The sequence below is a fragment of the Pogonomyrmex barbatus genome, unplaced genomic scaffold, assembly GCF_055798465.1.
Source record: "Pogonomyrmex barbatus isolate J1 unplaced genomic scaffold, ASM5579846v1 scaffold1, whole genome shotgun sequence".
Lineage (NCBI taxonomy): Eukaryota > Metazoa > Arthropoda > Insecta > Hymenoptera > Formicidae > Pogonomyrmex > Pogonomyrmex barbatus.
Window position 1 is genome coordinate 23,773,560 of NW_028297098.1, and position 25,188 is coordinate 23,798,747.

The 25,188-nt window shown below is 33.0% G+C and overlaps 4 protein-coding genes and 1 long non-coding RNA gene across 7 annotated transcripts; 3 read left to right on the top strand and 2 right to left on the bottom strand.

Annotated features, from left to right (window-relative positions):
- The first annotated feature begins 449 nt into the window (after positions 1 to 449).
- Positions 450 to 7,518, top strand: LOC105434327 (putative fatty acyl-CoA reductase CG5065). Of its 2 annotated transcripts, none has more exons than XM_089070951.1 (10): positions 450 to 898; positions 4,237 to 4,376; positions 4,457 to 4,579; positions 4,788 to 4,913; positions 5,036 to 5,181; positions 5,291 to 5,400; positions 6,136 to 6,331; positions 6,538 to 6,777; positions 6,894 to 7,151; positions 7,237 to 7,518. In XM_089070951.1, the coding sequence occupies exons 1-10, from the start codon at positions 832 to 834 to the stop codon at positions 7,325 to 7,327; spliced, it is 1,497 nt and encodes a 498-aa protein (XP_088927077.1). In that variant the 5' UTR covers positions 450 to 831; the 3' UTR covers positions 7,328 to 7,518. The 2 variants fall into 2 exon arrangements, with proteins under 2 accessions (XP_088927077.1, XP_088927071.1); XM_089070945.1 differs by lacking the exon at positions 450 to 898 and adding an exon at positions 3,308 to 3,448.
- LOC148938285 (uncharacterized) lies at positions 4,746 to 8,973 on the bottom strand. The gene is made up of 2 exons (XR_016137974.1): positions 8,833 to 8,973; positions 4,746 to 6,783 (listed from the first exon to the last, which is right to left on the bottom strand). It is a non-coding gene; the product is annotated as an uncharacterized LOC148938285 (long non-coding RNA).
- Positions 8,915 to 15,249, top strand: LOC105434326 (beta-1,3-galactosyltransferase 5). Its single transcript, XM_011650018.2, has 2 exons — positions 8,915 to 9,495; positions 9,575 to 15,249. The coding sequence occupies exons 1-2, from the start codon at positions 9,363 to 9,365 to the stop codon at positions 10,672 to 10,674; spliced, it is 1,233 nt and encodes a 410-aa protein (XP_011648320.2). The 5' UTR covers positions 8,915 to 9,362; the 3' UTR covers positions 10,675 to 15,249.
- A 3,857-nt stretch (positions 15,250 to 19,106) lies between these two features.
- Positions 19,107 to 20,693, top strand: AP-2sigma (adaptor protein complex 2, sigma subunit). The gene is made up of 4 exons (XM_011650020.3): positions 19,107 to 19,265; positions 19,595 to 19,744; positions 19,815 to 19,988; positions 20,209 to 20,693. Exons 1-4 carry the CDS (start codon positions 19,263 to 19,265, stop codon positions 20,308 to 20,310), a joined length of 429 nt encoding a protein of 142 aa, XP_011648322.1. The 5' UTR covers positions 19,107 to 19,262; the 3' UTR covers positions 20,311 to 20,693.
- Positions 20,694 to 21,022: 329 nt separating this feature from the next.
- On the bottom strand, positions 21,023 to 25,171 carry IntS2 (integrator complex subunit 2). 2 transcript variants are annotated; one of them, XM_011650022.2, is made up of 6 exons: positions 24,898 to 25,171; positions 24,780 to 24,825; positions 22,513 to 24,605; positions 22,200 to 22,404; positions 21,801 to 22,107; positions 21,023 to 21,639 (listed from the first exon to the last, which is right to left on the bottom strand). In XM_011650022.2, the coding sequence occupies exons 1-6, from the start codon at positions 25,061 to 25,063 to the stop codon at positions 21,187 to 21,189; spliced, it is 3,270 nt and encodes a 1,089-aa protein (XP_011648324.2). In that variant the 5' UTR covers positions 25,064 to 25,171; the 3' UTR covers positions 21,023 to 21,186. The 2 variants fall into 2 exon arrangements, with proteins under 2 accessions (XP_011648324.2, XP_011648323.2); XM_011650021.2 differs by having other exon boundaries at positions 24,780 to 25,170.
- Between the last annotated feature and the right edge of the window lie 17 nt (positions 25,172 to 25,188).

Sequence of the window (25,188 nt, forward strand, 5' to 3'; positions counted from 1 at the left end):
TTTGGAATAATTTGTTTAAAATTAATTGATCAACTTAGTTAACTTAGTGATCGATTAAATTAGTGATCGATTAAGTTAGATAAAATATGGTCGAAGTCAAATTTTAAACTTAATAAGTATTTAATACTAAATTAATTTAAAAAGTTTTAGATTGATTATTATCAATATTTTCGAGATATTATTGATTATGAAAAATCGTTATTTTTTTAAATTCAATTATCAGAAAGTCGATTTATTTCTTTTTAATATCCCCCATTTCTAATAAACTGTCTCTATCATTGTCTTGGCCCTTTCCATATTTCTCAAGTTGTGATTAGATACTGTATTCAGTACCATAAACTGAACATATTCAAACATTTTCAGTAGAAAGTAGAAAGTATTTTTTCTGAGGAAAAACGGACAGGATTTGGTCTATTTCGTAATACTGGCGAGAAGTATAGAGCACTCTCTCTTTTTGTATATTATTGTGTTCCTGCATTTTCCATGACATAATTCTTTCACCCAATCACATAATGTCTAACAATACATAACACACTAAAATGTTAGAGTGTTATGTATTGTTTTTATATTTGCACTTTTTATATTTATTATCTTTTTCCCCCACTCTAACGTAACTTTATATCATATACATGTGGGTTTATAATTGTATATATATAAGGTAAAGCTTTTCTACATTCTTCAGTCTTCGCGTCAAATCATTAAGTAGACATTCGGTCGAAAATCTTGAAACTCGTGAAGTAATAATTAATTCTTAATTTCTCTATTACTTTTATATATTATACATAGTGTAGTTATATTACATAGTGTGATAAAACATATTGTGTATAAAACATGAAAAGTGCAGTATACAGAACACCATTACAAAATTTTTATGCCAAGCAATCAATCTTTATTACAGGTATTTATTACAAGTGCATATTTAATAAAATAAGATATTAATTAATTAAAACTATTAATTAAGTAAAATAATTAAAACTATTTAATATCTTTTTTCTCTTTTTTTTCGTTTTTTGTAAATCTGTCAATACTTAATAATTTTATTATCACAAATAATGTTGCAAAATAAAATTTACATGTTCTGCTTGTTTTTTATATTTTTTTAAATATGTTTTAAAAAATAATAAATTACACCATTTAATTCCAAGTGCATGTTACTTAATAGATTTTGTAATAATTTTCTAATAAACTGTTATAAACATGTATAATAATACATATATAATAACCGGAATATATTATAAATATATATATAGGATTAATATATGAATATAATATATAAATATAAGAAATATATTATTTTTTTATAGCGGATAGTGATATAATACTAAATTACAAAGATATAAGTAAAAATATACTTTTTGAATATTTGTAATAAACGCTCATCGATATAAATGTAATATAACATATATCTCCAATAAGTACAGATTATAAGTACAGATTATAAGATTAAAAACTCAAAATAAGTATACAAGAAAGAAATGTATTAAATAAACATATACAGGACGTTCTTGAATTTTCCGTATAAACTTTAACAATATATTCTATGAAATGAAATAAGAAAAGTATGTCATATAAATATAGGTTCTAAAATATTTAATCAAAAAGTTAATATTTAATAAAAAAGAATATGAAATCTACAAGAAACAATTTTTTACTTGAGTGCATTTGAAAATACCATGTATTCTACATTTTAAAGAATTCGCGATATATTAGATAATATTGCTCGATATTACTATTTATATAACTATTTATACATGGTCGTTTTAATGATTTCAAAATGGTGAACATGACTAGAAGAAATAAACAAGATAAACATTATTGAACGATTATTTATAATATGTTACTTATTCGTAATTATTTCAAATAATTAATCAAGGATATTAATAAATTAAGAAAATTACGAGAAACGATGTTTTCGTAATTTCAATTTTTATAACGATTTACATAGTTATATGAAATACGATTTATATAGTTATATGATCATACATAGTTATATGAAAATCCATATATGTTCAAGAAACAGTTTTTTAACGTCATTTTAATTGTAATTATATGAATAGATGTATGAATGATAAACTCCGATGATAAACTCCGAAAAATGAAAGTTTCTTGCAAATTCTTTTTATTCTAATTTTTTAAATAAAGTCTTTTAAAATTTATGTTTAGTTATGACATCACATCTTTTTTTTTTTCTATTTCAGATCATAAAATATCCTATCCAAACTACAAAAAATATGGACATTCTATATGATTAATAGACATGTCCACAGTCTATAAATTTATTTATAAGTTTCCTCATAAATATTTTTCAATAAGAATAGATTGACATAAAGAAATATAAAAATAAATATTGTATGTTACAAACAATGTGTAAAAATGTAAAAAAATATATTAAATACGGGGATAGTCTGAAAAGTTTTGAGCCTAACATAGAAACAAGTATTTTTTCGGTCAAATATAGTTTTATTTTTCAATATAATCTCCTTTTAAGTCGATACACTTTTCCCATCGATACTCTAACCTCTTTAACCCCTCAAATAGTTGGCGTCCTCTCCGCAAAATAGGCGTTTACGTATGCGATGACCTCCTCGTTCGATGAAAAGCTCTGTCCTCCAAGCGAAACTTTAAGCTTAGGAAACAGGAAAAAGTCGCTGGGGGCCAGATCTGATGAATACGGTGGGTGGTCAACCAATTCAAAGTGCAGTTCGTGAATTTTGGCCATGGCGACCGCTGAAGTGTGAGCAGGTGTGTTGTCTTGATGAAACAGCACTTTCTTCTTCTTTAAATGCGGCCGTTTTTTTGCAATTTCTGCTTTCAGTTTATCAAGTAATGATGCGTAATACGCTTCCGTTATTGTTTTACCTTTTTCAAGATAGTCGATACACACAATTCCGTAACTATCCCAAAAAACAGTCGCCATTACCTTCTCAGCTGATGGAACCGTCTTCACCTTTTTACCCTTTGCAGTCCACTGTTTTGACTGTTCTTTTGTCTCTGGAGTGTAGTGATAGATCCAAGTTTCATCTACAGTTATAAATCGACGCAAAAAATCTGACTCGTTTCGCTTGAACCATTCCAACAGAGCCTTGGAAATGTTCATTCGAATTTGTTTTTGATCCAAAATGAGCAAGCGCGGTATCCAACGCGCGGATAGCTTGCGCATATCCAATTCTTCAGTCAATATATGACAAACGTTCTTTCGATATGCCGATAGCCTCTGCTATCTCTCTAATCTTGATTCGACGATCGTCCAGTACCATTTGGTGAACATTTTCGATGTTATCAGCGGTGGTCGCAGTTTTTGGTCATCCCGAACGCTCATCATCAGCCAAGCTGGTACGACCACGTTTAAATTCAGCTGCCCATCTTTTTACGATGGCAAATGATGGGCAGAGTCCCCGTAAACAGTCCAACTCGATTTTAATTTGCACAGGTGTATTGCCTTTCAAATGTAAGAATTTAATCACGGCACGATATTCAATTTTTTCCATTTTTACAAAAAACACAAACACTGACATCAACTGACACAAACGACTGTCAAACAACAACATGAGCGCCCAAAATGGCTGAAATTTTCACAAAAGTTTTTCAAAGCATATACTATTGTAGTATTAGAACTGGTTTTGACGAGTCATTTTTATGTTAAGGCTCAAAACTTTTCAGACTACCCTCGTATATGTGTATATTTGGTAAATCCGTGATTTTTTACATGCATAGCACGTATGGTTTTATGAATTTTTATACGTTTTTATATATTGTTTATCAAGTTAAAAATAAATTAATTATGCTCTGAACAAGATTTGCTAAAAATCTACTGGCTTTTTATATGAATTTAATTAACATTAAAAGACTATACTGTAATATATTAAAAACCGTGTCCCAAAACTACTCGTCGTACTATACAATTTTGCTAAAGGAAAAAGTTGTTTCTTTTAGCATAAAGAATCACGTAGTGTACTCCAAATGTAGGAGTTTTGGGTCACCCTATATACTGTGATTATATTAAAAACTGATTTTTTTGTATTATACCGGATTCAAAATAGCAAATAACACTTTCTTTTAATTATATATTTTTTAATATTATATTAAATATTAGTTAACTTATTAATTATTAATTTTATAATTAACAATTAATTTAATATCAAATTCTATAATTATTATAGAATTTTTTTACATTTTTCTAAACACACAGTTACATAAACATATATACATATATAATGTATTGTTCTTCTTTTGTAGGAAGTACAGGATTTCTTGGAAAAGTCTTGATTGAAAAATTATTACGAAGTTGTCCCGATATTTCTACAATTTATCTGCTAATACGTACGAAAAAAGACAAATGTCCCGAGACTCGACTAGATGAAATATTTCAAATACCGGTGAATATTTAGAAAATGATATTCAATTAACATGATATATTTATAAACTTTCACTATTTAAATCTATAATTTTTGTATAGCTTTACAATCTATTGAAAAAAGAAATGCCCGATTTTCGCAAAAAAATCGTGCCGATTGTAGGCGACCTAAATATCGAAAATTTTGGATTGTCAGAAGCTGATAAGAACATACTCATAAATAAGGTTAGTAATGTATGTTACTTTTTATTTCTCTTTTTTTACCTGTTATTAAAATCTAATACAAAAATATATTGAAAGAAACACATATATATTTCATACATATCTGACCATAATCATTAATGTAATTAAATAATATCCTTTTTTTTTGTTTTTTATTCTTTTTATTCAAAACTTTATAGAATTATAATTTTATTATAGTATTTTATTATAGGTATCTATAATCTTTCATGTAGCAGCAAATGTGCGTTTCAACGAGAGCATCAAAGTTTCTACGATAATAAACGTTACTTCTGTCGATACTATCTTAAAAATTGCAAAGTGCATGCCAAATTTAAAGGTAATTTTTTTCCTCTAACGCAATATTTTTTCATGTATAATAAATTGAGAAGAATTTTTTTATTATTCTACAATTTTTATCTATTTTGAAAAATAAGCTTAATCTTAATATTTATCTTACAGTCACTTATTCATGTATCTACAGCTTATGCAAATTGTTATGTAAAATATGTTGAAGAACGTTTCTATACATATCCTATTAATTACAAAGAACTTAATACATTAATACATACCTTACCCGAAAACGTATTTGAGAAAAAGATAGCTAAGTACGTATTTCTTTCATTTTTAATAATACAATAAAATATTACAAATAATACAATAAAATAATAATATGATAAAACTATTAATGTAGAAAATTAAATACTATTTTATTAGAATTATTTCACAATGGCCTAATACATATACATTCACAAAAGCAATTGCGGAAGGACTTATCAGAGATGAAAGCGAAGATTTGCCCATTGGAATATTTCGACCTTCGATAGGTAACAGGATATACAATTAATCATGATATTATGGTATATTAAATATAAAATAAAAATTTTTTATTAAAGTATTAATTTATATATAACTCTTTTCAATTATTTACATACAATTCTTTATTATAAAATATTAAAATTTTAAAAATAGTAGAAGTATTATATATAATTAAGGGGGTAGACTTAACTAAACTAAAAACTTACTAAAAAGTAAATAAACTTTGGGAACTTTTTTTATAAATAAAATTAATAAATAGAAAACTTAGATTTTTTGCAGATTATTAATATAACTTTTAATTTTATTTTGCATTCTTTTGAAAAAAAAAATTGAAAAATGATGGAGTAACTGAATTTTTATTTTATTTTATTTTATCGGAGACAAAAAGTTTCGAGATAATTTTTTTTCCAATAAAATAAAATTTTATTTCTTTTCCAATAAAATAAAATTTTATTTCTAATGATGAGATAGATCTCTAAGACTATCTTGTAATAAAAAATTGTGAAAGAATCTCTTCCATTCCGACTCGGTTATTAGGATTCGTCGATCTCATTTACATATCTGACCAAACACGAAATTCCGATATATTGCTTTAATACAATTCTACACATTTGAAATTTTTAAAAAATGTAAAAAAGTTTGATATTTTTAAATCGTTAGGGTGATGTAATATCTTAAACTTGATTTCCATAAATTTGTAAAGAAAAGTAATTAAAACTTCTTTTCTTTTCTCTTTCTTTTAGTTTTATCCAGTGCTAATGAACCATTTGGCGGATGGATTGACAATACATATGGACCAATAGGCATATTGCTATCTTCGCTACTTGGTATCGCAACATTTTTATATTCTTTTAAACATGTTAGGGCAGATATGGTACCCGTTGATTTTACTGTAAACGCTTTAATAGTTAGTGCATATGACGTCTTTAACCAACATAGGTATGATTGAATAACTGCCATCATAATTAATTTATAATTATACAATCGCATTTTTACTATTTTAATCTTATTATCTGATAAAGGCATAAAAGTTTAAATCTTTTTTAAAGTCTTCAAATTATTCTCTAAAAATAATTTTTTATTTTTTCATTTTATTTTTTTAGCATTTATTACATATTTATAATAGTTTATATTTTATCTTTTAGGAGAGGCAAAGATATGTTAATTTATAATTTCGTGTCACCAGTTGATGGGCCTACTTGGAATAACTACAAGAACAAATTGTTTGTCGTTAATAAAATATATCCCTTGCATAGTGCTAAATGGTTTCCCAGAGGTTTAATTATCCAAAATAAAGTACTATATAACATTTGTATTTTTTTCGGTCATTTTCTTCCGGCTTTATTTATAGATGCTGCAACCATCTGCATTAAACGTAAACCAAAGTATGCCTAAAAAATAAACATAATTATTATTATTTTAATAACATATATTTAATAGTATACATACAAATTACTATTATGTCTCTATGTATGGAAGATTATAACTTTAATTATTTCAGTATGTTAAAAATATATAAGAAGTTCCATCATGCTACTAACGCAGTAGAATATTTTTGTACTAATGAATGGAATTATTCCACTAACAACGTTAAAACAATGTGGGATAATCTTAACGAAAAAGATCAACTATTATTCAAATTCAATATGGAGAAATTTAACTGGTCAAAATATTTAACTGAGCAGTACATGGGTTTACGCCGTTATATACTCAAAGAAGATGATAACACCATAACAATCAGTCGTATTAAATATAAGAGGTAAGAGATCTTTTTTAATTTTCGATTAATATTTTTTATAATTTTAGTTTAATTTTTATTTATAGATAAATATTCATAATTTCAGATTTTATTGGCTACACCAAATGATGAAAACTGTATTTGTTCTTATTTTTTTTTATATTATCTGGATCATATATACAAAAATATTTATATAATTTTTATTTACTTTTATCTGTGTATTATTTTAAGTTTTAATTTTATACTAGTATTCAAACAAATCATTTTTTTCTAAAAAATCATCTAAAAAAACTGTCATTATTTGCAAAGGAATATTTAATGTGAAATAAACTTGATTTTATGGAATTTATAAAAGATGTAAATTTGATTTAATATTATTATTTAAATATATAGCTATTATTTAAATATAGCTCAAATAGAATGTTTTGTTGATTTCGGTTATTGTGCTTAGGACGTTATTGTTATAAATATAAGATAGATTTCTGCATTAGCTCGTAAATTAGATGCAAAAGCTCATGACAAACATTGCAAGCATCTTATTATCATTACATTAGTCGATTTAAATCAACACTACACAAAACGCGGGATTCGAATCGAAAACATTCATGATCTATCCCGAAAACGGGGGCTTTACACTATTTGCGATGTCAAAGAGTCAGCAGCTACTCGCCACGAATTCTGGCGTCACGCCAACCGCGGAAAAATAGGTTATCGATCAACCCTCTTGGTCTTGGGGGTTAACTACAGCCTCCCAACCCACATTCCTGAATCCGGAAAAAGGCGTAAGGAAAGGAATTAGAAATCTGTGTCTATAAGAAGTAGAAATCTTGTTCAGCCGATTTTACTCTTGTATCTTTAGAACAATGTCTTTTCACGTTAACGGGAACTGTATTTATATTAATAAAATGCTAATTATTATCTTTTAATATTTATGGGTAACTTAGATCCAATTAATTTAATCGGCAATTAACTTCATCTAATAATGTTTTTGTTAACGTGAATAAAATTGTTAATTTTTCAAAAGCGTCAATTATTGTTCAATAGATAGATATATCTACTGAAAAAAAAAAGATTAAAGGAGAAAACGATAATATAGATCCATAGATCCATATAAATAAAAATGTTGTCGAAGGTAATCATTTTAATTTAATCGCCGCCTGAATTGATCGAAGTCTAACTAAAGTTACCGCAAAATTCGCCGAGCATTAGCATCATACTGCAGTACGAAGGATATACTTTTAAAGTAACGATAAGCAAAATGCATTTCAAGTACGTAACGCCGATATATCTATTATATGGCCCGATACTGTGAAATATTCATAGCATTCTTATGCTTCCGTCAGATATATATTAATGCATAAGCAACAGTCGGAAAGAAGATACGCATACAAAGTGATCTGGCACTGTCAGTGGAGAACTTATCGCCGAAGAATTTCTCGATAAGTTTAAAGATAAATTAACGGTCAGAAACAAAAGAGCACGGTGCATCATCTGACGGTTCTAGACAGAAGTGAAAGACATTCCGCCGATGGTAACCCAATGAACACCAAACCTAACAATTATGTTATATCACATTTATGCTAAATGTTATGTCAATATTATAATTTTCTACTTGATAATGTGACGTAATAATGATAACAACATGTTATATTGTATTTGTATTGCTAAATGAAGAATTATAATATGGATAATTTAATGTCACTGTTAGTTGGTGTTTATCTCGAATGGTACCGTCGATAGGCCCGTCGCGACGCCCGCTAGCGTCGGAAGTGGATCTCCCCTCGGCAGAGGCGCGCCTCGGGATGTCCCGGCGACGATGTCAGAATTCGGAGTGCGCGATGATGTTCACCGTGTGATGTGATGCGCGAGGAAGTTGCAAGAGCGTCTTCTTGGAAGCGGGGCGCAAAAAGTCGCGCGGGGCCAGGGTCGACCACTAGATCCTCCCTCTCCAGCCCGGGTGAGGGAACGGGTGAACGACGCGAAGGACGGCGAGTGGGGTCCGGAGCGCAGTATGGAAATAATCTGTCGGACGGTGGCACGTAGCAGTGCTCCGATCCGCGGTGGAGTCCACGAGGGAGCGACGACGGCCGTCAGGTCGTCCGCCGCACGACGCACACGATGATATAGTCCTGAGGCGGTGATTTCGCCTTGCGAAAAGGGAAAGAGAGAGAGAGAGAGAGAGAGAGAGAGAGAGAGAGAGAGAGAGAAGAGCGACCAGAGCAAGCATTCGTCATGTTCCACTACCTGCATCTCAGGAGTCGTTTTCTACAGATCCTGATCCTCGCGCTGATCGGCCTGACTTTTTACGCGTACTACCGTACCGCCGTGTATGATGTTCGCCAATACAATTTGCCTCGAAACACTAGTAAGTGTCTATGCTCTCTTTTCACTTAGTTTTTTTTTTTTTACAAATAGATCGTTAACCAGATTTAATGAAATTTCAGGTTACTCTCCGGCGTACCAAGAAGGCCTTCACGTACACGTAAATTGCAGCCTGCCCAAAAACTCCAGTTCGGACAACATGTCTCTCAGCCCATATGCAGCACACAACGCTAGTAACAACTCCTCGATTTTCACCACGCTGTCGATGTCCTCCAGTGTCCAATCCTTGTCCTCGTCGTCTTCCGCGAGCACGTTGGTCAGCTCGAAGCAGAGCACAAACGAGAAACTTCAGACGGCGAGACTTATCAACATGACCAGGTCGGCGCCGATCGCGATTCGGAATGATTCGGCACGTGCCATATACGAGGCCGGGCACACAGTGTCGATTCCCGAACGTTGCCCGAATCTCGGCAAAGACATGGACCTAGTGGTGATCGTGATGTCTGCGCCGACTCATCTCGAAGCGCGAACGGCGATTCGGCAGACCTGGGGTCACTTTGGCCAACGCAGCGATATGAGCGTGCTCTTCATGCTCGGCACCACCCTCGACGCAAGGGTAGAAAAGATCTTACGTAAAGAGCAAAACATGTACAATGACGTGATACGCGGCCGTTTCCTCGACTCGTACTCGAATCTCACGCTTAAGACCATCTCGACGTTAGAGTGGGTTGATACCTACTGCTCCAAAGTCAAATATCTGCTGAAGACTGACGACGATATGTTCATCAACGTGCCGCGATTGTTGGCGTTCGTGTACAAGCATGCGAAGGACCGTAATATAATATTCGGCCGTCTGGCCAGAAAGTGGAAGCCAATCCGGAATCGTAAGAGCAAATACTACGTGTCGCAGGCACAATTCCAACAGCCGATATTCCCGGATTTTACCACTGGACCGGCGTATCTCTTATCAAGCGACACGGTGCGCCGTTTGTACGACGCTGCTCTAGATCAGACATATCTGAAGCTCGAGGACGTGTTCACCACGGGTATCGTCGCGCACAGATTAGGTATCAAACGTTCGCATGCCAACGAGTTCCTGAACAAACGGATACAATACACCGCCTGCAATATTCAGCGTGGCATCAGCATACACATGGTCAAGTACAGCGAGCAGTTTGACCTCTGGAAGAAGCTGCTTGACGGTAAGAGTAAGTGCAAGTGATAACCGAGGCCGAAGACGACGAAGGTCCTACGCTTGACCCTAGCGAACCAAGTGGTACGATCGTTACCGCCTTAACTACTGCAATTCGAGTGCCGGTTAAATGCCGACGTTTCACTGACACAACTTACACGTGTATACACGCAATCACACACATACACATGAATGCATTCGGCTTAAGTGCAAGTGAGTGGCACATATGGAAAGTGAATGAGAAATTGTATGTCGCGAAATACGACATAGAGATTTCGCCGCTTAAATTTTTACACGGTGTATCTCAATCGTGTCATCGATCAAGCTTTCCTCACAGAGGTCGAACAAAAGTGGTAACATTTTATGGAAAGATGGAAAGATTTCCGAAATCGGGAAGACAGAATCTACTATTTTATATCTTTTATATATCTCTCTGAATTCCAAAGAAATATTTTTATTATCGTAGAATCCACGTTGTAAAATATTATTCCATGTAAGATAAAAAAATTTTATTATCTCGAAAAGAGAAAGAGAAGTGTCTTCTGTGCATGAGATAATCACGAGCATTTTTGTAACTTTGTCGACCTCTGCTCTTTTTATATCTGATGCTAAAATGTTTTCTTGTAAATGCGATCGCTCACCTTTTTGTCGCTAATTGAAACTATCGATTGAACGTAATAACGTAACGAGAAAATTAGTTATCATTATGAAAGTACGATGAATATTCATTCGACTAACTGTTGCAAAATTTCCTCCGTGAGGAAATTGATAATTACTTATTTTAATTACAATGTATGCATACGTATGATATTACGTTGCTCCAGTCACTTAAATGTTTTAATTATTAGAGTATAACGAAGAAAAAGTTCACGCTATTACAAATATATTTTGCTCACCGAATAAAAATTCAAGTTCTTGAAAATTATAAAGACATTTATATAGCTATCAATATCTTAATGATAATAAATTTTAGTTATAGTAATTTTAATAATTTAGCAGTTGTAATTTTCATTTTTCACGAAAATGAAATTTCCTTTAATATTTATTAACAAGAAGAAATATCAAGGATACTAGAATAATTTATCTATTAGAATTATAATTTATCAAAAAGTATTTGTAAATGACAAATAATATCTTAATGAAGAAAGAAAACAGCGGCAGAGCAGAAAAGTCGTTCTCAGATTCTCTTCTTAATTAAGAGAAAGTGCGTGATACTCGATACATCCTGCCAGATATCTACTTTGATCTGATTATACCATAGATTGGATATCGATATGAGTACACGTGTAATCGTATGAGAAGGCTACTGATTACACAAAGGAACCCTTGAGAACCTTGTTGCAAGCAGTAGCGACACATCCTACACATTATACCGTAAAAATATTGTTCTATTCTTTTCATGCTTTTCTTTAACGCCGGATGCGATTGTCAGATTGTGCTCGATACATTCTAAACGAAGAGTACCATTGATATAAAGATAAAAATTAAGAGAAATAAATACGCCAAACGATAGTTTCAATTAGCCCGATCGATTTCATGTACAGCATAAATCTTGCTGGCAAAAGTATACACAAAAAAAAAAAAAAAAAAAAAAAAAACACGGTTTATATAATTATAATGTCTCCGCTCGCGTTGCAAGAGGAGACTTTAACAGGGCGAAGAGTAGGGAAGTTGTCGCCGATTATTGCGCGTTATTGCGCCAATCGAGAGCGCGGCTGCACACCCGAGATGCGAAATAAATGTGTCACGATGAATGGAGAGTCGCTTCGGAGCGACTTCCCTCCTCCATCAATTTCCCTGCTCTCCTCTCCTCCCTCCCCCCCCCTCCCTCCCGAATATTATCTAGTCATCGTCTGGATAATATAACCGCGCGATAACACGGACGAGTACTGTGTACGCCCCCGATATCGGTCGTACCTCCCCTCGCGCACATTCGAGGCCCTCGTTATCGCAAATGTTTTTTTCGTATCCTGCGGAAGTATCGTACTATTTTACTTCCGCTCTCGGTGCCATACGCAACTTTCGAAGCACGATTACAGAGATCTTCGGGTCGTTCGTGGCGCGATGAAATGTGAAAAGACGAAAAGACGATGCCACGGAGGGCCGGATTTAGTTATTAATCGAAAGTCTTGGACGGACGGGACGGCGCAATTATTTTCCAACGGTAAAATCCTCAGTTGTTAATTTAATGAGTTTCCTATTAAGTGAACATAGTCTGATTTTTATTATTATTAAGTATAAAGTACTCCTTTTAGTTACTTTTTATATAAATATCATCGTTTCGCGATACGAATATATATTTTGTATTAATGTCTTTACGAATAATTTTATTATTTTGGAAAATCATTGCACTCGAGGTCTTATTGTTCCCCGTCTACGTCGACATCAATCAAATTGTAATTTTTATATGTTGTAGCGTGTGGGGACTTATACCTGTTGTGTTCCTAGCGCCTCGTATCAAAAGAGAACGTATATTTTTATTGACGTATTATTAATATAGTCTTTGTTTCACGCTGCTCCTTTGCTTTTCTAATATCTTTTACATTTTTCGAAATTACCTCGGCAATGCTCGAACGAAATAAAGCATTTCGAGAGTTTACAAGTAAAAATCAATATAAAATATCGATTCGCAACTTTGTGAGACAAATCAAATTCGCGCGAATCTATTTTTTCGTAAGAGAGAAAGAGATATTGCTTTCCTCTCGACTGTGCCATGATTTTTTTTCTTTTCTTTACTAGAATTTTAAAGTCGATTTTGTTGGACGAGCAAAGGAGGAGGACATGTCGTCGGCCGAACGCCGTGAGAAAAATTGCGCGCGAATCGCCGCGAGTTAATGAGCCCCGAAGATCAGGCCAAGGCTTCACGCTCGTTTGCACGCGGCGTAATACTCCAATTGTGTCCTTGGCATGATTCTTCGCCGGCACATCAAAGTGCGAGAGGGACGAAGGGACGCTTTTATCGCACAACAATCGTAATCGTAATTTACATTGAGGCTAAAGAGGCGTCCCTTTACTTTCCCAATCGTGAGGAGTGACGCGAAATCTCGCAATTCTCTCTGCGGATGAAAAATGCGTAGCGAGAGATCGGTGCGTGTGCAGTATTCCTCTTCTCGTGCTGAGAGGAAAAAAGAAACGAGTCCTTGTTTCCCAAGAATCGACCTTGCGAGCGATACAAAAAAATGGCGGAACAAAAACGATTAGACAGTCGCGTGAGTCATATAAGCCATTACGCTGCGCTCGCAAAGATGATTTTTTCTCGCGCGGGATGCTCATGTCCGTTTTAAGAAAGCGAGAAGGCACGTCTTCTCGGAATAACAAGTGTCGTTATGCAGATTTGTAGACAGGTTCTCTCGTTGATGCTACGCGCAGAGAAGCTAGCGAGCGTCTCGCACTGTTCTCCGAACCAAAAGTTAGAGTCCCTTAGTTCCGGCACAGTAGTATACGTACTTACATGTTCTAGATCTGCAGTATTGTTACACACACCTACACATGTAATGTATAACGCATTCTATTTTGCTCACGATAGACATGTCGCACGATCATTATCCGTAGATAACAATTGTAATTGCGCGGGTAGCAGTTGTAATTGCGTATCCGGAAATAACAATTGTCACACACTCATAACGCGCGATCGTGCGACAGATAATTTATTTCCATTTCTTTCTCCTTCTCTATTTCTAATCTGATAGACTAGCTAAGACTAGTAAAATGCTCTAGATAGTTTGCATTTTATTTTTGTATGCGTCTGTACTATACAAATATCTATAGATGCGTAATTAATTTGTTACTACACATTAATTATCGACTAATTAAAGCGTTGATCGTCTGGCTCGAGTTTTCCGTCTGCCTTAATCTTTCTAGTCTCTTATACTCGGAATTCGATTTCTATTTTTTTATGTTACGTTTCCATACGACGAGCGAGAAATAAATCTTTCCGTAGATGCAATATAATCGTATAAAAAAATTATAAAAACAAGCGTGAAAATTTATATGAATGAGCACTTCTTAAATTTACTATATGGAAAAAATAATTTTGTTGGAGCAAACTTTGGATGATTCAACAAAATTAATAATTGTGTCTAACTTGAAAATAATATGGATTGCCAAAATTATTATTTCATCGCCTTGTTTTTAGAACTTTAATAAAATGCTTGCAATCTCAAGACATATGATATTATAATATCGTGATAAGATAGTTTTACTTTTGATACTTTCTCGAAATTATTTTATTTCTTGAAAAAGAACTACATTAGAATGCAAGAAAATATTTCTTGCTGAAATATTAAATGTATGTGATAAAAATGATCAAATTTTATCGTATAGTTTATATATAATATAAAAATAATCTAATTATTCCTCGAAAAATATAAAAGACGGAATAACAATATTTATTACCATTCCTCCGACTTCTTTATCTATAAAATGTTTGCTCATCGTGGACTATTGTGACACTCTGGAAACACTATATACATGTAAAGCCGGGCACAGACTTGTTACATATTTTCAGTAACCAGTAGACAGTAAACGGTATAATAATAATAATAATAAGAATGTGAAATAATGAGAATGTGAAATATAATAAAAATAAAAATTTATATAAAATAATATATCGAGAAATAATAGAGATTTTCCCTCCGTCATTAATTCATCGAAGATGGGATGCCTTTAATCTATCTAATTTGTCGGCAGTGATTGCATGCGCTCGACTTCCCACTCGTTATGGGGTAGAATAGTGATGCCGTCGATTTCTCGAAGAAGAAACAGCCAGATTGCGCGACAAACGTTAAATATTAATTTTGCCAAGCACAGCACGCAATATTTGCATTTAATTACCGCGGTTTGCGCAAACTGTGCTATCTCGCTCTTTTGCCACTTGCATTCCCTTCTTTCCCCTCCTCTGTCGAGTTCCTTTCTCTCCTTCTCAAAACCCCCTATTCCATCCCTTTCTTTCTCATTTCGAGACGAATCCCGAGGCACCGAGTGCTCATCCGCAATTGCTCGAAGGAAATTAATACCGCTTGTTACGCAACGATAAATCAGAGAGATTCGCGAGAATCTTACTTCAGATTTGCAAGACATTTTGGTGAAAGTGACTTAAAATTACTCTCGATCAAAGCTAAGCAATTCTCAGTACGTGTCGAATAATAAAAGATTTGAATGCTTATATTCGCTTCTTTACAGTTTTGTTTTTATTGCATTTATATTCAAAGAGTAATTAAATAGAAAATCGAAAAAACTTGTAAAATTATATAATTATTATAATTATATAATCGTTATAATCATTAATATTCAAGAAATAGGTTGACATTATGAGCTGTCTCTGGGAAATTGAGGCTGAATTAATAGATATATACTCTTTCTCGCGTATACGTGACTTATTTCGATTTAAAAATCCGAGTGAACGTATAATCTCGCGAATTTTTCGCCGCTGAGAGGTGAATCTGTCTTTCAAATGGACATGGGAAAGGCGAAAGGCATATCGAACTTTGCGGATTATTAGAAAGGTGCCGATGCGGTAACGCCAAACTTGAAGTTACCGCTTTCGACCGCGACAATGAGTAATGAGAAATCGTAAAATTATGTCTTTTTTACAGAACGTATGTAATATGATTAATTTCTTTCGGAGGCTAGAGATATTGAAGATAGATAGAAGGTTAGATAATCTCACAGAAATTAGAAATGATTTTGTAAAAAAAAAAAATCATTCAAATTTAATAAACCGGAATATTACTTTACTCGACATATCATTATTAGCCAAGCACACATTACATCTTATTTATTTAAAATTTGAATAATTGACTCGTTGCCGAGTGCGATTCGTGCCTCGTCTCGTGTCGACTGATCTGAGCACTTAGGATAATAGAATCATATGAATTACCGGCTCGTTACGATATCCGACAATAGTGACGCCGCATCGCGCAGCTCGCGAATCGACCATCTAGTCCTTTGCACCGGCGAACGTATTTACGACGGCGATGACGACGTGACGGGACGTTTATAGTACGAGCTAACACGATGATTGCGAATTAGATGAATAAATTGCAACTGAATTACGCAACTGGACTAATGCAATATTAATGCCCCGAAGAATTCCTATTCCTTCATTCGAATCATCGCGATTCAATTATGATATTAAGTATCGAAAGATTGCGCAAGTCTCACGGTTTTTCTTTAAGGAAAAATTCAATATCAGATTAGCTAATACATTATGAAAATTAAGACTAAAATTTCTGAGATAAAAAGGAAATAACAAAATGTATTTAAATTGTAACTAGATTTACTCGACATTTTGTTTCTGCAGGCGAGATAGGATGATTCAAAATAATGAAACGTATAGATAAATCAAGATATATTTTCAAATAAAATATCTGTCATATTTATGTAGGAAACGGAAAAATTAATTAAGGAGTTTTTATTCGCTAGCGTGGTATTCTACTGTTGAATGGTATTTTAAATTTATGCTTAGTTACATAATTCTATCTTTTTTTTACGGGCACAATTCATGCACAGTATATTGTGCAAATTACTTTTTTTAAATTTTTTTTAATTATTTCGGACTAACAAATCATTCGTAATCTCGCGGATTCTTTTCCGATATTTCTCACATTTGAATGGTGCCATATAAATATTGAAATAAAAAATACAAATTTAAAATTATTTAAATAAATACTAAAATGATACATGCGTTAATAATGAAAAATTCTTGAGAAAGCCGTTTGTTCCTTGAGCCGTTTGTTTCTTGGGTGGATGATTTGCATTAAATACCTATTATGGTATTTGCTGACAAAAATGACAATAACATCATATGAAAAATGAAGCCTCTGACACGCACTTGCGACTTGCAAGATTACGTGAGATGTGCGAATCGTAAAATACGAAGATATTTCTATCGTGTTTTCTTTTTCTTCTTGTTTTGCAATGTAAAACATACATAATTGTTCGATGATGGTACGAGTAAAGAAATAGCTATGCTGTCTAATAAAATCATCAATCTCTCATAACACAAATAAGATTTTCAATGACAGTTAATTGCAATATTTGACTTTACAATGTGTCAAAGTCTCGCATTCGAATTATTTCAATATATCATGGCATTCGAATTATTTCAATATTTCATGGCATTAATAATTGCTATTAATGGAAAAAATAAGGCAAATCAGAATCGACGCTGTTAACAGTGCGCAATTAACACTTTTTATTAAAAAACTTCAATTTTTATTATAAACCATCCTTGGATGTTTTATAAATTTTTATTATAAACGTCATTTTCTAATAAAAAGTGTTAATTGCGCATTGTTAACAGCGCCGATTCTGATTTGCCTTATTTTTTCCATTATTTTAAACACCAAGGATCATCTTGTTACTATTTAATTGCTATTAATTTTTATATAAAGAAAAAAATCCAGGACACATTTTACAACTTACACTTTTTACAAAATATCAAAATAGAATTTGAGATTTAAAAAGAGATTTTTAAAAACTTTAGAATATTTTGCAAAAAATTTTATGTCATATAAAATTTAATAAATATAAATAATAAATATAAATATAAATATAAATATAAATAATTGAATTTAGATTAAGAAGAGAACATTTTACTGCAATCTTAATTGTCACACGTTTCCGATATACGCATTTAATTCACCCATTCGCCTTGCTTTCATTTCGCAACGCGAATGTTAATTTCATTGACTGTTACATCTTAATGTACCGGATGTCTTACGCAAATTGCTTTGCTGTACATTTCATAATGCAATTAAAGCATATAAGGAAAGAACATTTTAGCTAGATGATATAAAAATATTTTGTCAGCCTAGTAATTGTCTTTTCAAAAATATAATAATACTACAAAAAGTTTTGATATTTTCCAGCAACCAACTTAAACATTGTTTGAATAAAATAAATGATATTCAATATATAAAAAAATGATACAAAAAAAACTTGATTGCTTTTATATTTAACAGATATATGTTACAAATATATGTTACAACACATAAATTTTGCTTAATATGAAATTAATCATAATTTTTTATCATATTTATATTAAAGAAAAAAAACATTCTTATTTCTTTTATATTTCAAAATGAAAGTTCTTATCAATCATAAGTAACCAATTATGACAATAGTTATTGATAGTAGATCGCTAACTTATTGACTGTTAATATTTAAATAATATTAAAAGTAAATAAAACAAAATGTATCTTTTTACTTAATTACATATCAATTTACAAAATGACTAAAAATTTATTTTTTTATACAATATTAAAAAAAATAATTGATAAGTTGTTTAATTTTTAATTTGTTTTGTTATTACATCAAAGGTATAATTATTTATGTTATAACGCAATAATTAAAATAAATAATAAAAACGTCTTATCTTAAAATAAATTATACTTCATAATTTAATCATCTTTCAAATTATTATCATTCGGCATTTATTTACAGTAGAACATTTACATGACGAGGGCGCTATTTTCGCAGCATATGTCGATTCCAAAGTGACTGTCTTCGTTACGAATTGTTACGTTCGCGATCAGTGGGCGGAGAATTGATAGAATCTTATGTTTACTGAAAGTTTTTAGAATATTATTTAACCGAATTTTGAATCAATTTTCAAAATGGTACCTATAAAATTATTTAATTTTGAATTAAAATTTTTTTCTTAAATTCGACAAATATAAAAAAATATGTGCCAAAATGTCATCTCGTCCGATTGACAATTTGGAGATTTCTGTCAGATGATTAAATCACATTTTTCGACAAAGCCAGATGTAATACATAACATTCGATCATAAGGAAAATCAATGGATAATACTATCTTTATATTGCATAAAAAATGAAAAAATGTCTTTGATAATTATTTTTTATTCATAATTATAATACGAAATTGATTAGGTCAACAGTATTTAAATTATAGGAATAACTACATTAATCCTATATTTCGTTGCAGATACGATTTATTCTTATACAAAACAGAGCTGGTAAGACTAGGTTAGCAAAGTGGTACATGAATTTCGACGATGACGAAAAGCAAAAGTTAATAGAAGAAGTTCATGCGGTGGTTACTGTCAGAGATGCGAAGCACACAAACTTCGTTGAGGTTGGCTCGATAAGACATCCTTACCTTATGCATCATGTATTATATATTAAATATTAAATATATATTTCAGTTTCGCAATTTCAAAATAGTGTACAGACGATATGCCGGCTTGTACTTTTGCATTTGCGTTGATGTGAACGACAACAATCTATGTTATTTGGAAGCAATACATAATTTTGTAGAAGTGCTGAACGAATATTTCCATAATGTATGCGAACTGGATTTAGTCTTTAATTTTTACAAGGTATTTTTTCTCTACTTGATAGTATTTTTAGATTATCACCTCTTTTTTAGAAGAGATAATAGTCTCTACAAATAGTATATTTAGATTATTATCTCTTTTTTTATTTTTAATGAAATTTGCAAAAATCACTTTAATATAATTTCATGAAACTTGATGTGCTTTGTTGTTAATCAATTGCAACATTTATTCAATGATAATCATGACAATAATTTTATTTTAGGTATATACTGTTGTAGACGAAATGTTCTTAGCAGGTGAGATCAGAGAAACAAGCCAAACCAAAGTGCTGAAGCAGCTTTTGATGTTAAATTCCTTGGAATAAATAAGCTTGCTGTTTTGGCTTTATATATTAACAAAATGCATGATCTGAATATATAACACGTGTCTGAAGTAAATATGCATACATATCTGTATGTGTAGATTATTTCACATAAAACACATACATAAATTCTCTATGTAACAATATCATTTAGATAATCTTTAGTAATCATCTTTTTCATGTAAAGTAAACGAGATGTGTAATATAATCTCTACATGATTTTTATGACAGCTTACAATTTATGAAAAAAAGAACAAAAGCACTCAGAACATGACAGAGATTGTTGTTCACAGACACAAGAGAAAAAAGGTAGAAATATATAAAAAATATATATGTGTTTTAAATATGTAATAAATCTTGTAAATACGTACGTAAAGAATATGAAATGTCTCTCTTTATTGTTATATATATATATATATATATATATATCTTTCTCACATATAGAAAATAGAAAATATTTTTTTTCTACTATAAGAAACTATTTTTGTCTCTGAAAAAGATAAGAGGGATGTTAAATCAATTTATAATTCTTATTTATATTTAAATTCGAAATAAATACGCACATAATCAATGCTCTCATATATAAAAAAATCATCGTTACATGCAGAAAAACATTATTAGTTGATACCGTCGTACGCATCTCTCCCTTTGACTTAATAAATGTATTCTTTATTTGATTAACAGATGGTCGAATAATGATCTTATTAATACTACATGAGTATCAAAGATATTTTTAATCCGTATATAATTCAAAAAATAGTTTACAAAATTGAAAGTCATTTTACACAATTCGTCAATGATGAAAAAGTTTCATATATACAAATAATACATTAGAACTTTCAAGACATTTAACAGTTCTTTGTACATATAAGTCGCGTTTCAATAAACTCGCGATTGCAATATAGCTTTCTGCAATAACATGCAAAATGTCGCATTCACTTCTTGACATAATAGATCTGCCGCTTTATCACCCAATGCCGCTTGAGCCGTACTGACTCTGCCAAGCTGCAGTAATAATCCTGTGATATCCTCGGCTAATGGAGGAAAAGCTAAGCATATTCGTGTCAACGATGACAACACAGGCATGAAGAGAATAACTCGATCTTCAGCGGATAATACGCCTAATAACGTTATAAGAGTATTAATCGCCAATCGAGAAACACTTAAAGCCTTCGGCAGAGCGTATTGAATCGCCAGATGCGAAGCCAAGTCGACGGCAAATACTTGTTTTTCCGATTCGGGCTGCGATAATAATTCCGGGATCCAGTCGAGACATATATGCATTGATGGAATTCCAGAAACCGTGATCGGTAACAACTCACGTGGATAGCCCTGTAGATAAAAAATTTTGCGTGTGAAAATAGTTAAAATAAACTAGTAATTTAATTAAATAAAAAATAAAAATAAATAAGAATGTATAATGTACGATTTATAATTATGTTGTATTTTTATATTAATATATTATTTATTACCTAATTTATTACAGTATATACCTGAAAGTGAACCAATTTAGCCAGAGATGGATCGGCTATGAATACTTGATGCAAGTAGGAACATACGACACTTCGTATTTCCCGAAGAGACCACATTTGTCCGGGAGTTTTTCTGTCTTCCTCCGTTTCCAGGCATGCTTCCAATAAAATTTGCACTGCCGCGCTTTCTTGACCCGCCACTAAAGCTATTCTCAAGTCTTCCCTTTCCGTTTCGCTCGTCAATTGTCCGATTTTTTCGGTTAGAGGTTTATCCAACATGTGTCTGGATAATTGAGATCGTGAGGCGGCTAACGTAGCTTGTAAAATCCTATAATTAAAAAAATAATTTATTTCAATTATGAAATAACATTAAAAATTAACTTATTTTAGTTAATATAATATAATATTGTCTGAGCTTACCTTAGTATCACAGATAAAATCGGAGCGCATCTAAAAACTCTTGTGTCACATCTTAATACTTGTAATGGATCTAATACAATATTATCTTGTGTTAAAAAGACATTTTTCACTATTGAATTTTCTATTAGCAGTGCGTTTATGGAAAGAACCCATAAACAACGCGGTAGCACAGTGTTAAGTCTGAGCCATACTTGTTTATAAAGTTCTGAAATTTAAAAAGAATTTCTCATTAATAATATGCAAATTAACTAATATCAATATATATTTAATATGAATTAAAAGAAAGTCAGCAATCCTTAAATAATTATTAAACCTTGTATATATCTGGGAACTTGCTCATCGAGGATGTCTTTAAAATAATGTATTATCAACTCGGCATGAGGCCAAATTTCAGTTGGTTTCAATGTCATCAACTGCCTCAATAATCTACCAGTTCTCGATGGACAAGTTTTGACATGACTAAACGCCTCGACGATCGCGATGTCACTAATCTTCGTGCTCTCATAGCTTGCAATGGCGGAATCTATATTGATCATCTCGTCATCAAGCCAATCATCCACCAAAGACAGATGAGGAAAATGTATAGCTAATAATCGGAGAAGCGGCGAGAACAAACTGGCATAGTTCATCTGATCTCGTTGGACCAATTGCAGCAGATATTTAATAGGTAACTCAGATAGAAACTCTGTCGAATACGATTTGACTTTTCTGCCTTGCGATATAAATGTGTGCATATTGGACAGTCTTACATCCTCGTACAGTAAAAGATAATATAACAGCAATAACTGGGAAGTCAGCGAAGGTTTTGATGTGTCAATGTCCATATTATCAGCATCGATCTGCATAACGTTGACAGGATTTTTTTTAAAATCGAAATTCGCCCCGAATACGCTATTTTGAAATACTTGACGGATTTCGTTTTCAGTGATGGGCTTGTTCGTGTGCTCAGACGTTTTGTTGTTCGTCATCAGGATAGAATTTACGTAGACTTCAACTAGAGCCGGTAGAACCGGATGCAATGGTGATACGCTTGCACAGATCTGTCGGTATATCCAATTCTTAATGGGTACTCGATGTTTCGCAAATGCCCTTGATTTGAGCAACTGATGGATGCAGTGCACTGGCAGAAAGCCGGGAATATTGGCATTCAGATTTGCCGTAACTGGCACTTTAACGGCATGTGCGGTAACTACCTGTTCTGTAAAAATCTCTTGCATAAAGATCTGCTTGATTCGTGTGAGATTGTTTGGCCTAATGGGTATCTTCATGCCGAGTGTAGCGCAAACTAACTCACAGATTGCCGACAACTGATTACTATGAAAATGAATTGCCATCAGTAACAGCATCTCACCAAAACTAGCAGTAACACCGCTTGCACTTTCAAAGTACGCTTCCTCACGTACTAGCCACTGCACCCACTCGATACTGCGTTTCTCTAAATTGTGATGTCCGATTAGGGAAGGACATGCTATCAACATGCACAAGCCAAGAGATACAAATCTGACGCCAGCTGGCGATGGTGGTGGATGGGATGTCAGAAGCTGCACTATCATCGCAACTTCATCGTCTTGAAACTTGATACCGCCGATTCCTCGCAGAGCACAATAGAGCCGTAATAACGCACTCGCCTGCACAACTTGAGATTCTGCTAATTGACTATCTGTGCTTTGGGACGCGATTGTATGCAATCGTTTGAGCAGCTCCTCGCGCAGTGACTGTAGAGCCGTCTGCGATTCCCACTTGCGTTTCTGTCCATTTCTAATAAACATAGCAATCCATGAACGTACTTGTTGATCACTACCAAGTAACAAACCAGAAACAAAAGCGACAACATCGCTTTCAGGTTGCGAGCTATTGGCGTTTTCATGTTCTAAACTCAAAGTGATTGCCAGTGCAGGCATTCGGCATAGTTCTATACATTTAGCTCTAATTGCTAACGCTTGACTCGGATTCATCTGGCAGAGCATTGTGATCGCTTGTGTCCTGATCCTACCTAATGCAGACTCCTCCTGTCGTTCCCCATTAGCGATAAGATGTGCACATACTTCCGAGAAACTATCTGGACTATTGGCAACGATCCAACAAATAATATCAGGTCCATGCTTAACGTGTAGAAGAGTTTCCGCAATGTCCAATATTGATAGTAACGTCGGTAGTTCGGCAAGAGCTATGCAGATCACATAGCTTATCTCCTCCATATAGACCGCATTATCAAACAGATCCGATTGTCTGATTTGAAATTCTTGATTTTTCTGTTGTTCCTGTATTTGAGATGCTATAAACAGGATCTCGCTGAGCACTAGCCTGATTCTGCGAATGGATTCACTGCGCTCGAATTCCAATGCCAGACCACTCTGTAAGGACTGTGCCAGTACACTGTCTCGTTGAGCGCTTCCAAGTTTTTGTCTGGAAACAATAAGAAAATGTAAACAAAAAATCGTCTTTGATACATAAAAGCTGTGTAGCAATATAAACTTAAAAATGATTACAGTGTAAAGGATTCAGTAACACAATACTGTTCAGTGATAAACTTCGAATTCAACGTCGATATGTAAAAAACAAAATATGCAAGATCCTAACCTCAACTGCTGCTCCTGTCGAACATCAGTTTCGAGAGCATGAAAATCTATAGACAGCAGGGCAATGATAGAATTAACAGACTCGATGCCGGACAATATCGTTAGAACCTGCTTCCTACCTTCCACACATTCCTTCGTTATGTCGAGCGGCGAGATGAGGCTCATCCTAACCAAACAGGGCAGGATGGGCCTGATCTCTTTGTGGGAACACAACGACAGCTCCATGATATCGACATTCTGTATTGCCGTGAATACTCGCGGCGACACGCGAGTATTTTCATACATCTCGTTTTCGAGTTCCAATTCTCTCGCGGACTGGCTGCAAACAGCCGCATATGAGAAAGACCGTGTGTGTGATGGAGTGTGGCAAGATAGTGTGAGATAATCGGACAAACCTTCCACGCGTGCGC